We start from the raw sequence: 15,293 nt of genomic DNA on the forward strand, positions 1-15,293 counted from the left end.
CACAAGAGCCATGGGGTAGATGTGAGTAAAACTCTTCCCACATCACTCCTATGCCTACAGGGTCCCTTGCCTAAGATCACATGCCTGTTCACAAATTTAACAAAGTCGACAACAGATAGGAGACCAGTAAGACAGAATGAGGAGCATTGCAAAGCACCGTGTCAGTGGCTCATAATTAGAGGGGTTCAATATAGTATAGAAAGAGCACATCCCAGAAGTCCGACCTTGAGCTCTCACTCAAGTTACCAAATAGCTAATAATAAAAAATATCACATAATAATAATCAGACCAAAGAGCTGTGATAATCAGTGTGATCCTATCCCACTGAGCTAGGACAGAAAGCCTGCTTTCCCCTCCACAAATACACACTGAAGAGGTCAAGAAAAATTAGTGAAGAAAATATATAAGAAGAATAAGTTTCAAAAACCCAGTTCTTATTCACTCAAAACCTGGAATCAGACATTAGATAGGGGCAGCCTCCACTTTGACTCTGAAGGAGGACTATTTCTTCCCTATATCCCGATTTGATTGCTTGTTTTGATGCATAATAACACATAGATCGTTATCACAGGTCTTTTTTTGACAAGGACAGCCCCCCGCCTATGCAGAATATCTTAAAGTAGGACATACACACGTAAAGGCCATTAAATATAGAGTGTGAGAAAAAGTAAGTTTTTGTTGTACCTAATATTTTATCTTATAATGCATGATTCTCCTATAAAATAATGGTATACAAGACAAAACTATGCTTTTAATTTATGCTTTATTACCCTGCAGATGCCCGATCTCGTCTGATCTCGGAAGCTAAGCAGGGTCAGGCCTAGTTAGTATTCGAATGAGAGACCACCTGGGAATACCGGGTGCTGTAGGCTTATACCATAGTCTTTCGAGACTGAAGGTTGCCAACCATATTAAAAAAACGCTTTTGACTTTTAATCCATCTACTTGCTAGATTCTACAACAGCGTTAATATCCTGGCTTTAAGCTTTTAAAGTGACAAACAAAACCTATTATCTGTCGCTTGAATGAGCTTTTAGCTTCCTGTACCTTAATAAATTCACTGCTATTCATATTAGTTGTGATTTACTGATCAGCACTATTTTCAGTTAAACAGTCATATGAACTTCAGAAGCAGAGTATCTCCATGTGCCCTTGAATTTGATTTGCAGGTCATTTGTTTATTACTACCAAATCATTTTCAAATCCCTCATTTTAATTCCCATCTGTAAAATGGAGTAACATGAACATCCTTCACAGAGTTGTTCCAAGGACTGCATGCAAATAGCAAACCTTCCTAGCCACTCTGAGCTGTTGAGTCAGGAATCCAAATCAATGAATGTTGGAGTCTTATCAGCTGAAGAGAAGGATGCACACACATACACACAACCATCTCTAAATATACAACTGATTGAGAACCCAATCCCGTACTATTGCTGGTGGAGACTAGGATACTGTGAGTGTAAGAATCCCAGTACTAGCCCAAACGTCAGTCTCGCTCCACATACTAACAGTTATCAGCCCAGCTGCATTGAAGCTGGGGGAAAAAGACTCCACGGCTGTGAGTACAGACTTCACGGCTGTACTATACAAAGGGATTCTCCAGAAACAGGATAAAAGTGGTAGCAATACACCACATCACGACAGCTTTGGTATGGCAAAGTCTCTTCATTTAAAGCATTTGTATTCCTCTTTTAAAATTAAATATCATACTAACTTATAAAAATAAAAAATATATAAAAACACTTCAAACAACAGCAATTAACACAGTGGTCAAAACCATAAAAATCTGCATAGCAAAGAACAATTCAAGGGTAAGAGTCAATAGAAGCCTTTTTTCTGTGTAGAATAACAGGTGGTCCTACAGCCCCCTGGGCCCTTTCCTCACAGTTCCACTCTGTTTCATGGCAGCCTGGGCTGCTATTAAAAAAAAAACAAAAAACCCATCGAGCCATGTTATAACTTACAGCTTCAAACATGGTACTAAAATATTTTCCGAAACAGCACATGCTTCAATGTCTTCTGAAAAATGAAAAGAAAGAAAAGTTTGGCAGTTTCCTAAGGAGGGAAATTGCACTGAGGAACTGCCATCAAAAAGGGAAGGAACAAAGTGGATCCAGCAGCAATGGTGCACACCAGATCCTATCCCGTCTGGCAGCTGCTTCCTCTCCTCGAACTTCTGCCAGTGAAATAGCTGGTGCAGATCTGAGGAGACTCATTGTGAAGCAGAAGTTTAAATCTGCTTTCACTTATGAAGCCTCCTGATCCGTCTCCCTGCCGGATACAGAGCATAACTTTTCAGTGCAGCTGCAAGGGCAGGAGAGGGTAGGACTGGGCTGTCAGGAGGGTTTACTTCTGAGAAGACAAGCATAGGATTGCACTGCTACTGTGTATACCTTGTACATGCCAAAATTTCCAGGAAGAAGACGCTAGTCTAAATCATAAGCCTGCAAAATTGAGGGGCAGAAAACTTTTCGTTTTCCAAAATGTATGGTGGGTTTATATGAATTTGGGGTGCTTATTCAAAAAATGACATCAGTTCTACCCTATCACATCTATGTTTGGAGATACGGCATACTCTCAAGTGGATGGTTCAAGCAGCTTCCTTGTGAGGACCATGGTGTAGGCTTTCTCATGACAAAGTTTTTTGAACCATCGTTAGTGAACTAACATTGGAGAATAGATCTAATTTTTAAGACAGTAAAATGTGTGTTGGCCTGTGTTATTAAAACAAGAATATGAGGCTGAAGTGCCTATGTCACACAATTTTGGTATTTCACACCAAATACGCAGTTTTCAGCTACCACCACATTTAATTTCTTTTGAACCATATCGTAGTTACGAAAAGATTTCAGGTTATTTATAAATTAATAAGGGGCTTGCAGATAAAATTACAGGTGATGAAGTAAGACTGCATAATTTTCTTGTGTAAGATTTTGATTTTCGTTTTGCATTGTTTAAAACCAAATGCCTGACCTTGGAAGGCAATTCTGGAAGTTACAAACCTGCCGTTTAATCTATTTGGTACATCTCTTCCTGCGTCACTCTTTTGGAAGTGACACTGTCTGGAAAACTGCCTGGTGTATAAATATTGAAATAAAATGAATAAATCGAAGGCCTCTGAGCCATCAAGAATTGTACATGTGCTATTTTGGTGGAATCATTTATAGTCTAGCAATGTGAATAATTCCGCTCATTAATTCATGCAGCAGTTTTAACATACTTGTGAGAGAAAGATTTTATTTGTATAATTTATGCACTAGTCAAAAGCAAGTTAAACCAAATAGTATGTCACAATACGTGAAGCCAGAAAAAGAGGAAAAAAGTATCCTATAGGAATATGAATTTATTCACTTTAATGGCACTACTTGTTATGGAGTTTAATATTTCCTTCTGAAATTTTCAAGGTCCTGTTCAGTTATCATCCACCTTGATACATTGCACAATTTATGCTACAACTTGTACCTTGTCCTTCACTCAAATGTTCTTTTGGTTACTAGTCTACCAGTTAGAGCCCAATCCTATTCTCTTCCCCCTCCGATGCAGTGGTGCCAAAAAGGCTATTCAGTGGGGATGGGCCAGTTGCAGTCATTTCCTCTGGGTAAGGGAGCAATTGTTCCTGCAGCATGCTAGGAGGGGGGTCTACTTAGACCTGCACTAGCAAAATTATTATTATTAACAGTATTTATATACCGCTTTTCAACAAAAAGTTCACAAAGCGATTTACAGAGAAAAAACCAAACAACCAATGGCTCCCTGTCCCAAAAGGGCTCACAATCTAAGAAAATAGTATTTGATAGGGGTTGGGTTTAGCTACTGATGCCAAACAGGGATTTAGCCACACTCCCTTCCCAGACCCAGTCTGACCATCCCCTCCCTCTCTCTCCCACTGACTTATCTGCTCCAGCAGGCAGTAGGAGAGCTGACAACAGGGGTGGGAATGCTTTTGCCTTCCTACCAGTGTCCCAGGTAGTGTGCTACTGAGCACATTGCCAGGGCATCTTTTATAATGGTGCTGACGGCTTCATGGCAGTCCACACCAGAGGAAGAAGAATGATGACAACAGCCAGTGAGTACAGGATTGGGCTGTTAGTTGCTTTGTTTTTGGTTGCAAATTTCTTTATTGCTATATAGTTATTTTATATGTACTAAGAAATCCTTGTCGCCATTAGAACAATGTTTAAAAAGGAATTAACATCTTTTGAAAAGAAAAATTTGACAAATGTTTAAATACTAATTTACGCATGAAAATGTTCACCTGTTGCCATTTTTAATACACAAAAGATTCTTCTTCCAAATGATACAAAATGATTGAATCAACCAAATGCCTCTTTCTACTTAGGCTGTTTGAGTGCTACACCGGCACCCCCACCAAATCAGTTTAGGATACAGAAAAAATTCACATCCGATTCTGACAGGACAACCATTCACTGATACTACATTAACCAGATTTCTAACCGTGGTAGGCAATCTGATAAGTCTGCCATAGCTTTGCTGTAACTACAAATATTGAACAGATTTTGAACAGCCCAAATCTAGCCATTTCTACTCAGAAGCATGTCTTGTCCAATTCTATGGGATTTACTCCCAAATAAGTGTGTACAGTGGACTGAAGCCATGGAGACCTCTTTGGCCCTAGTAATAGAGTCATGCCACGCCCCCAATCGATCAGGAAGCCAATGGGCTGCCTTGATTTTTCCATCTCTGCCCCAAGCCCATCTGGGGAGGTTGGGCAAACAGCACTGGGGCTCTGGCTGCCCCACGGCAAAAATGGTGCAATCTCTGCTTATAGACTATATTAAGTAAACACAGTAATAGACAAGAGGTAGCAGTTTTCAAAAATTATGAAACGTGTTCTAGGAGCAGCAATACGCCTGTAGCAATGTAAGCTAGGGTAAGGTAGATCTTGGGTTGTTTTGAAGAAGCTGATGCTAAAGAGGTCAAAGTGGTTTTTTTGAATATGGAAAGGGAGGCATAGAATGCATAATGACTGACAAGTACAAGAGTAAAGTTGGAGAGGAAGCTGAAGTACTCAAGGGCAGAATAAGGAGAGTGAACAGCAGGCGGCTTATGGAGATGTGAAGAATGACAAGAGTCAAAGTAGAAGACTGAAGAGGGAGAAATGGCAGAAGACAAGAGCAACAAGGTGGTACCTATAAGTAATAGGGTTATAAAATACAGCTGAAAGGTGATTAGCACAGGAACAAACACCTCAGCAGTAGGAACAGAGTTGGGAGAATAAAGAAACACACTTTAACAGACTAAAAGAAGCCATTCCCTAACCATCTGTATATGGGCAACATGGCATGAGACAATGTTAGTGAAATAGGCAATGTGTGATAGTATAGACAGAAGTGGGGGAAGGATGGAACTTTCACAATTCAAAGCAATTCAGCCACAAAGTCCTGATCCTCACATGTCCTGCTGTACTTCTCTTTAGGCAGGTATCTTGCAGCAGACAAGAGTCCTAATCCAGCTACAGCTACGGCAGATTTTCAAGCCTCTATGTATTTTCTTCTGCCAGAACATAAGAAATGCTAAAAAGTCCACTAAATATACCCACAAATACATATTTGAAAGTTCAAAAACAGATCAGAAAAACACAACTCAAAAAATCCTTAAAAATGGAAGGTTTCCACCTTGCTGTTGATTCTGACAAAAAAAAAAAAAAAAAGAAAAGCATTCAGCTGAAAAGTTGGTAGGCATCCTGTTATGTATATGAGTATTATCACCTGTGGGAAAAGCAACAGGTTATATGTGATTGGCTGTCCAATCAAGAGGGATGTAGGCTTGTTGGAGTTGTATATATATCTGGGGTATTTGTGTATGTGGTGTGATTTTAACTCATTTGGAGTATGAATAAACTATGATGGAAATTTTAATCAAGTCTACTGATGCGTGAGACCCACTATATAACACTGGCGATGAAGGTGGGATTTAGTCTGAGCAACTGGACTTATTACGAGAGATAACGATGGCCGTTCAAGGACAGATGGAGGTATTTGACCCTGCATTCCCTGAACTGTGGGACAATTATGCAGAACGTTTGGAATTTTTTTTAGAAACAAGAGGAATTACTGAGGCTGCTTTGAAAAGGGCAACTCTGCTAAGTGTTTGTGGGGCTGTCACATTTGAAATTGCCCAAAGTTTGGTGGCACCAAATGAATTAAGGACTACTTCCTATAGAGACATTATGACTCTTTTAAAAGGTCATTTTTCACCTCTACCCTCTCGGATTGCACGGCGTCATGCCTTCTACAAAAGAAATCAGGCAGCTGGGGAGCCCATCCCTGTGTTCGTAGCTGCTCTTCGTCAGTTGGCACGGAGGTGTGAGTTCCATAATTTGGAGGAGTCACTCCTTGATAAATTTTGTTGTGGGGTAAGAGATATAAAACTACAGCAGAAGTTATTTGCAAAGGAGGAATTGACCTTCCAAGGAGCTCTCAAAGAAGCTTTGTCCTTCGAAAAAGCTGAGGGCATTACAGAACAATTACGTCCCTCCCTTAAGCCAGCTGTAAATCATTGTGAGGAGGCTGTTTCTGAAGGTGCCGATAGGGGAGAGGTGTTACAAATTCATCGAGAAGGACTGAGACGGAGTAACCATCATAGAGTACCAGCTTCCCGACTAAGGGTCCGGCAAGATTCTGAGACGCCTAGTCAGGGGTTTTGTGCAAGCTGTGGGGAAGCACATGAACGTCAGAACTGTCGTTATAGGAATTTTAAATGTAAAAATTGTTTAAAGTGGGGACATTTAGCGCGAGTTTGCTGCAGTAAGCCAGCAGGGGGAATTCCCCTGGTAGTAGGGGGCAGTAGTAGAGAAATCCATCAAGGGTCCATCCTTCAGGAGGAGCTTTATACTACTTCCATTTATCCTGTGCAGAGTATTAAGTTGACCACTAGAGAAAAAATACATGTGATGGTGGAGATTTAAGGGTCCCCGTGTAAAATGGAGGTAGATTCAGGGTCCGCACTTTCCATCATCTCTATGGATACCCTTAAGCGCCTTTGCCCCCAAAATGGTCCCCGGTTGGAATCTGCAGGGTTATTGCTTACTGATTTTCAAGGAAATCATGTCCCTGTTCGGGGTGTGGGCAAATTTAGAGTCCGTTATAAAGAATTTGATGGGCTTTTGGATTTGGTTGTTGTGGAAGGACGCCGTACTAGCCTGCTGGGATTGGCCTGGTTTGACCCATTGGGTATTCAGGTAACTGGGGTTCAGAGTATGGGCCAACTGAATCTAGAGGCAGTTTGTAAAGAGTTTGCCCAGGTCTTTGAGGAAACTCTTGGTTGTTATACAGGTCCCCCAGTGTCTTTACAGTTAAACCCAGCTATGTTGCCCATACGTATGAAGGCACGGCGAGTTCCATTCGCACTAAAGTCCAAGATAGAGGAAGAACTAGACCGTCTGGTTGAGCAGGGAGTTTTGGAACCCATGTCTCATGCACGATGGGAGACACCTATTGTCACCCCCCTTAAATCAAACGGGGATGTAAGGATTTGTGCAGATTACAAATGTACTATTAATAAGGCCCTGCAGCAGCATGCATATCCAGTCCCAGTTGTTAGCCATCTCTTGACCTCTCTTGCAGGTTCTAAGGTTTTTGGGAAATTGGATTTAGCTCAAGCTTATCAGCAGTTGCCTGTTGATAAGGATACGGCAGAAGCCCAGACCATTGTGACGCACCGGGGTGCATTTAAAGTTAAGCGCCTTCAATTTGGGGTTTCTGTGGCACCAGGAATTTTCCAAAATTTCATGGATACACTTCTGAAGGGAATACCTGGGTTATTCCTTTTTTTGATGATGTATTGATAGCAGCGTCATCAGATAGTGAATTTATTGGTCGTCTGCGGGAAGTTCTCCATCGTTTTCATTCACTGGGATTAAGGGTTAAAAGAGAGAAGTGTATTTTGGGGACATCAAAGGTGGAGTTTTTGGGGTACCTTATTGATGCAAATGGGGTACACCCTGCTCCCGAGAAGGTGCGGGCTATTGTGAATGCTCCACCTCCTACATCTAAGCAGGAACTACAGGCTTTTTTAGGACTTTTAAATTTTTACCATTCTTTTCTGCCTCATAAGGCGGCAGTGGCAGAGCCACTCCATCGCCTTTTGGATAGAGGGGCTCCATGGGTTTGGGGTCAATGTCAGGAGGTTGCCTTTCAAGAGACTACTTACTTCTAATTCCTTATTGGCTCATTTTGATAAGTCACTGCCTGTGGTTTTGGCATGTGATGCTTCCCCTTATGGTATTGGTGCAGTTCTTAGTCATAAACTGCAGGATGGCCGAGAGGCACCTGTAGCTTATTATTCACGGACCTTATCCCCAACGGAGCGAAATTATGCTCAAATAGATAAAGAAGCCTTAGCAATAGTGGCAGGGGTTAAAAAATTCCATGATTATTTGTATGGTCGTTGTTTTTCCATTATAACAGATCATAAGCCCCTGTTGGGCCTTTTTGCCCGATAAGCAAACACCACAGATTTTGTCCCCTCGCATATTGCGGTGGTCAATTTTTTTGTCAGCTTATCAGTATTCTTTGTATTATCGACCAGGGAAGGCTATTGGACATGCAGATGCTCTTAGTCGTCTGCCATTGCCTGTTTCCGGACCAGATCCGGCTCCAGCATATGGTATTATGCTTCTAGAATCCCTCCCAGAACCACCATTGCATGCTTCTGTTGTAGCTTCGTTTTCTGCTAAAGATTGTATTCTTTCCCGTGTTCTTAACTGGGTTTGGAGGGGGTGGCCAGGAGGCCATATAGATGCAGAGTTTAAAGCATATGTTACTCGCCAGACTGAGCTTTCAGCCCATAAGGGTTGTCTTCTTTGGGGTAGTCGAGTGGTTATCCCCCCAAAATTAAGAAATCAAGTTCTGGAGGCTTTACATGAAAATCACCCGGGTATTGTGCGAATGAAGGCATTGGCAAGGAGTTATGTTTGGTGGCCAGGAATAGATGCTGCCATAGAAGAATGGGTAAATCGTTGTAGAACATGCCAGGAGTCCCGGCCAGAAGCCCCGAGAGCACCAGTGCAGCAGTGGGAGACCACTCGCACTCCTTGGTCCCGGGTACATATAGATTTTGCAGGGCCATTTCAAGGCCAGAATTTCTTTTTATTAGTTGATTCATATACTAAGTGGCTGGAAGTTATACCAGTCACAGTTATGACTTCTCGGGCAGTTGTTAGGGCCCTTCGTAGGATTTTTGCTACCCATGGACTACCAGACACTATCGTATCAGATAATGCTACACAGTTCATGTCTGCAGAGTTTAAAGAGTTTATAGGCAGGTATTTGATTCGCCATGTGACATCAGCCCCTTTCCATCCATCCACGAATGGCCAGGTAGAGAGGATGGTGAGGACTACTAAGGAATCTCTGTCTCGTATTATCCAGGGTGATTGGGATCATCGGCTGGCAGCATTTCTTTTTGGCCAGCGAGTGACCCCTTGTACTACTACAGGTCGTAGTCCAGCTGAACTTTTAATGGGACGGCATTTGACAACCCGTTTGGACAGATTGCATCCTGATAGAACGACTGATAAGCTGCCAACTGCGGAGACACAAGAGCCAGTACGCAGCTTCAGTCCTGATGATTCAGTTTATATCAGGAATTATGCAAATGGCCTGGCATGGATTCCAGCGACTGTTTCTCGGGCTACGGGTCCAGTTTCATACGAGGTGGCCATCCCAGATGGGAAGATTTATCATCGTCATCTGGATCAGATGCGTCGTCGAGTGTCTGATTCAGCGCCAGTGACATTGTCCCCTGTCCCCAGGGATCAACAACAAGATGTGCCCAGGCAGGTGCCAGTCAGGACATTACATCTCAGGAATTGGAGCCTTCTCCAGTTCCACCTGGACCCACTGATGTTAGGGCACCTTCTGAGAGTCCTCCTACAGTGACATTATCGGCTCCAGAGAATACTCAAGAGCTGACAAGGGAGACTGAGGCTTCAGTCCCAGTGTTGCGTCGCTCTGTACGAGAGCGTACACAACCTAGATATTTGGAGGACTATGTGTGTTGATTCTAAACAACCCTTGGGGGGAAGGGGTGTTATGTATGTGAGTATTATCACCTGTGGGAAAAGCAACAGGTTATATGTGATTGGCTGTCCAATCAAGAGGGATGTAGGCTTGTTGCAGTTGTATATATATCTGGGGTATTTGTGTATGTGGTGTGATTTTAACTCATTTGGAGTATGAATAAACTATGATGGAAATTTTAATCAAGTCTACTGATGCGTGAGACCCACTATATAACACATCCCCTCCATCAAGCACACTTACCACGACACTGTACGCCTTCATCATATCCATCAGGACAGTCATACACGCCATTGCAGAGTTGGGACACGTGAATGCATCTATTAGTGCCAATGCATTTAATATGATTCAGAGGGCACTTGAATTCTATTTCTTCAGGACCTAAAAAAGAACAGATATAGACTAATTAATAAGCAGCTTGATTTTGTTCAAATAAACAAAGATTATTTAGGCAATGAAAGCACTGTACTGCCATGTATTTGCATAATATTTCCACTTAAATGCCGGCTGCAAGCTTTTTTGTGCATTTGTCTGCTTTGCACCTTTTCTGTGCATTACTAGCAGAATTATAGTCTCTTAATAAGGATTAACATAATTAAAAGAAAACCAACTGCTTAAGAAGGATTATTTTATAAAACGAAGACTATGCAATTTATCATTTTTATGACAGATTTACTTTCTGCTAAAGATTAGGGATGCTGAAATTTATATTTAGCAACATAGGGACAGAGCATAGATTGTTTTCAAATAGTATTTAATTCTTATTTTTCAATATGATTACAACACCTGCCTCTGCCATTAGCAAAACCTTAGATAAAGTTTAATAATTCATGTTGGGAAAGAACCCAAACCAAAAGACAGTTAATGTATTTATGCTAGTGTAAAAAAACCCAAATGTATATGATTGCAGTTCTAAAGTCTTTCTACTTTAGCACTCAGGAAAGTCAGCTGGCAGGCTTGGGGTGCAATCTGAGTCCCAGAATGGCACCTGATCCCAAGAACACCACTATTACACCAGCAATGATCTTCCAGGCAACCAGAGACACAGACAAAAGGCACTCTCACCAATGAGGCTTTAACCTCTCCTAATTATACACTTCAAGATCTCACCAAACCTAATTTGCCAGTGTGACCCAGAAGCGACTTCCACATTGTCCCCCATAATATCTGGCAGCCAGCAGCAGACCCACAAACCCACTGCGGATGACGAGGTGAGTCAAGAACCTTGAATTTGGGGATTTCTGTGCTAGCAGAATTTCACTGCTGATGTCTAGACTGTTGAGCTTTTAGGACAGTGCATGATTTAGGGCATACACTTTTAGGGCATGCAAACCTGTTTATCCACCCATTGTTTTCTTTGTTACTTGGCCATTTTGTTTCTCTCCTTTTTCTATTTCAATCTCTTTTTTTCACCCCTGTGCTCCCCATTCTGCATCTGGCAGAAAGAATGGGTACACCTTCAGTCTCCTAGCACTGAAGGATGCTGATGGACCTTTAAGGGTAGAAAAGCTGGCGCCAACATTGCACACTTGGGAGGGCAGGGGCAGTGCCACAAACAAGTGCTCTTTAAGCGCACTCTGGAGGTCACAATTGGTCTATAGATCCTGAAGTGTATGGGCCTGGTCTGAAGGAAGAAAGAAGGAGATTCCCAGATAGCTACGATGTAACTGAAAAACAAGTTAGGACTGGTTTCAGCATATTTGCCAGAAGAGTATTTCACTTCTTTCTTTGTTTCTCTGCAATATGTTCACTAACAACAAATTCAACCTTAGCAAGAGAAAGGCTCAACCAGTAATACCATTACTCTTGGACTGATTTAATCTTCTCCAGTTTTCTAGAGTCAACCTATTCAATCAACCATTTGGATTAACAGAGAGTTGGAATTCTACAGGGTGAAGCAACAAGTGCACTTTATACTACTGCTTAAACAGACAAGCCTCCCTGTACATTGTAACCATGCGGCTCTTGAGGTTTTACAACTAACTCCAAAACCACCTTTTGGAGAAAAAGGGGAGATAATTAATTAAATACAAATAATAACATTCAGCCTAAACCATCGGTACTCAGCTCAGATCACTTTGATGACCAAACCACTATGAAGGGGGAAGAAAGCAAATGAAGTGGGCAGCCACTCAGAACAGCTTGGGACCACTCTGAGTGCCCACAAGGGTGGGTGAAGGAGAAGTTACTGTGGTAGCTAGGAGTCCACTTTGTAATGCCTCACCCCCTCACAGACCCTCAGTCAGCTGCGGGCCCATGAGGGATAAGGCATCCCTGACACCCCCTCAGGTGTGGTACCTAGAACCCTGGACCCTCCTTAGCTATGCTAGTGCCTCCTACAGCCTCCCCACCCCCATTCCTCCCCCTCCCTGCTCTGTTTTGCCACCTCCCTGCTCTGCCACGGCCTTACCTGCTCTATACATAGAGGGGTCTGGCGACAGGAGGAGAGCACTGCCACTTCTCTCTCTGTCAAAAATCCCTCCCTCCAATAGCCCAATCTGGAATAGCATTGGGCTATTAGTCTATTAAACGTAGAACAGAAATAAAAGACTTCAGAGAGCATCTGAAAGGTGTATGGTGTCCCTCCTCTTAAGGTGCATTCAGCGTCAACAAAGCTATATAGAAAAGTTCTGTTTCTAGATCCTGACAACAACCACCATCAGCCAAAGCTGCTGAGCCATACAGCAGGGCCCAAGGTGATGACTTTAGGGACCAGGCAGGAACATATGACAGGTCCTTCAGGTAGCTTGGCCCAAGACAATAAACATTACAACAGAAATCAGAAAAGGTTGGCTCTTCTATTGCTATATTTATATCAGGAATCTAAACTCATAGCCTTGCATAAAACTAGATTTTATTTTACTAAGAACCCAATCCTATGCATGTCTACTCAGAAGTAAGTCCCATTTTAGTCAATGGGGCTTACTCCCAGGAAAGTGTGCATAGGATTACAGCCTAACAACTTTTATTCTCCCCTTTGCTAAAGCATACAAAGAACACAAATATTCTGAAATCTTTAAAATATTATCTGACTTTGAATCAGCAAAGGGCTTGTGCTATTTGCAAAAACCTATTTGTTTGGGTCTAGGGGACAGTTTGAAGTGAAGATGAATAGGCTCCCAGAAATATATATTAATCATGAAACTGAATTTCCAAAGGGAATTCTTTATTCTGTTTACAAAAACAAATAAGCAATAGATTAAGAGGACTTATTAGCATACAAATGTGATTATTTTGACATTGAGTGGTCTGGGTATATGTACTTAATATTCTCTCTTGGCATATTGCTCTCTCAAGGCCAGGTAATTTTGTAAAATAAATTTATACTAGAAATTGAGTCAGAATGCCTTGAGGCAATGAACAGGCTTCTCTTTCCCTTTGTTCAGGGTCTCTTTGCTTTTGTGCTTCTCAGGTTCTCAACCTGGGATACTTGTGAAATACATTCAGAAGGAAGGGCAGGAGGTCTGGCTCAGTTGGTAGAGCTGCCACCTTGTGTGCCTGAAGATCTGAGGCTGCCAGTTCGAAACAACCGGAAGTACCTGAGTACTGATGACAAGCTGATATACTGATGAGCTGACCTTCCGTGGCAGAGGGGAGTTGCCCTCAAGTGGAGCGTGGGAGGGGAAGGGCCAGAAAGAGGCCAGACCGTGAAGGAATCCAGCTGGAACAAGGAGTTCTATGAAAGACTATAACTATTCAATTGTAAAAATCCCTACATGGGGGGGGGGGGGTTTAGAACAGCCTGCCTGTGTATTAAAGCCTGAGGAGAAATCTGACGACCAAAGAAAAGCGGTATATAAATACCTGTGTAAATAAATAAATAAATAAATATTCAGAAAACACAGTTGCAGAAGGGCCTGGGAAGTGTATTCCCTGATGTTGTAGTCATATGTTCTGTAGATGAGAGAAGGACTAGGGCTCCTCGTGCACCTGTTAACTGAGCTAGATACAACACATAAAGTTACGCATTATACCAAGCAATGAGGTGTCTTAATACTTTATAAATACACAAGTTGAACAACAGAGGGAAGCAAATAGCACATGCAATCATATGAGGGCCACTCTATTTCAGATTTCCAGAGAGTTTCCTCCATGTCCCAGAAGCTGCAAGCTGCAATGTATTATATTTATTGTATTGCTGTGGTTCTCAAACTTTTCACACCAGGACTCACTTTTCAGAATAAGAATCTGACAGGACCCACTGGAAGTGATGTCATGACCAGAAGTGACATCATCAGGTAGGGAAATTTTTCACAATCCTAGGCTGGAATCCTAACCACACTTACCCAGGAGTAAGTCCCATTCGCTATCATTGTTAAAAGCATATACATAGTAGCCTGTTAAAAGTACAGGTCTGTATCATTTCCCCAAATGCAGTCAAATGACATGGTAGCATCGTCTAATATATTAAAAATAAAAAATTGAAATGAAGGGGGACCCACCTGAAATTGGCTCGTGACCCACCTAGTAGGTCCCAACCCAGAGTTTGAAAAACACTGTTGTATTGGATTGCTCTGCATAGACAGCAATCCTTTAGAACAGTGGTATTGACTGGGGCATCGCGGCGCCCCAGTCTGAGGGCCCTGACCTCTGCCCCCTTAAGGGGTGGGGGCAGATGGTTGGCAACCTTCAGTCTCGAAAGACTATGGTATAAGCCTACAGCACCTGGTATTCCCAGGCGGTCTCCCATCCAAGTACTAACCAGGCCTGACCCTGCTTAGCTTCCAAGATCAGACAAGATCAGGCATGTGCAGGGTAACAGTTGCTGGCAGGGGGGAAGGCAGCAACGCGATCCAGGATCACGTTGCTAGCAGGGCTGCAGGGACTGGGATGTACTCACCAGACTCTGCAGCAGCCTTCCCGGGTTGTGGGGAGCCCTGCGCAAACACCTGCAGGGCTCCCCAGCTGGTTCAAAGTGAAAGTAGAGCAATCGTGCTCCACTTCCGGAAAACTGGAAGTGGAGCGCGATTGCTCTACTTTCATTTTGAATCAGCTGGGGAGCCCTGCAGGCACTCGTGCAGGGCTCCCCACACCCCCAGGACTATGCTGCAGGGACTGGTGAGTGCATCCCAGTCCCTGCAGGCCCCCTGAGCGTCGCAATCCTGGGGATTGTGTTGCTGCCTTCCCCCCACCCCCGCTGCCTCCTTCCCCTCCCTTGCAAGAACTTATTGCACTTTTCAAACACCCAGAGTTTGAAAACCGCAGCTTTGGAAGATGCCAAAGTATTTCTGTGTACTACTCTTTACACAT

At 42.8% G+C, this 15,293-nt stretch overlaps 1 protein-coding gene and 1 pseudogene across 1 annotated transcript in view; both read right to left on the minus strand.

Annotated features, from left to right (window-relative positions):
* Positions 1-15,293, minus strand: part of LRP1B (LDL receptor related protein 1B) — a 796,682-nt gene that overhangs the window by 612,031 nt on the left and 169,358 nt on the right. Inside the window, exon 3 of the mRNA XM_066621533.1 lies at positions 10,287-10,424. Coding sequence (XP_066477630.1) covers positions 10,287-10,424 — 138 coding nt within the window. The remainder of the gene's footprint in view (positions 1-10,286; positions 10,425-15,293) is intronic.
* On the minus strand, positions 14,697-14,813 carry LOC136638447 (5S ribosomal RNA; annotated as a pseudogene).

Source organism: Tiliqua scincoides, chromosome 1, assembly GCF_035046505.1.
Source record: "Tiliqua scincoides isolate rTilSci1 chromosome 1, rTilSci1.hap2, whole genome shotgun sequence".
In the NCBI taxonomy this organism is placed as follows: Eukaryota; Metazoa; Chordata; class Lepidosauria; order Squamata; family Scincidae; genus Tiliqua; species Tiliqua scincoides.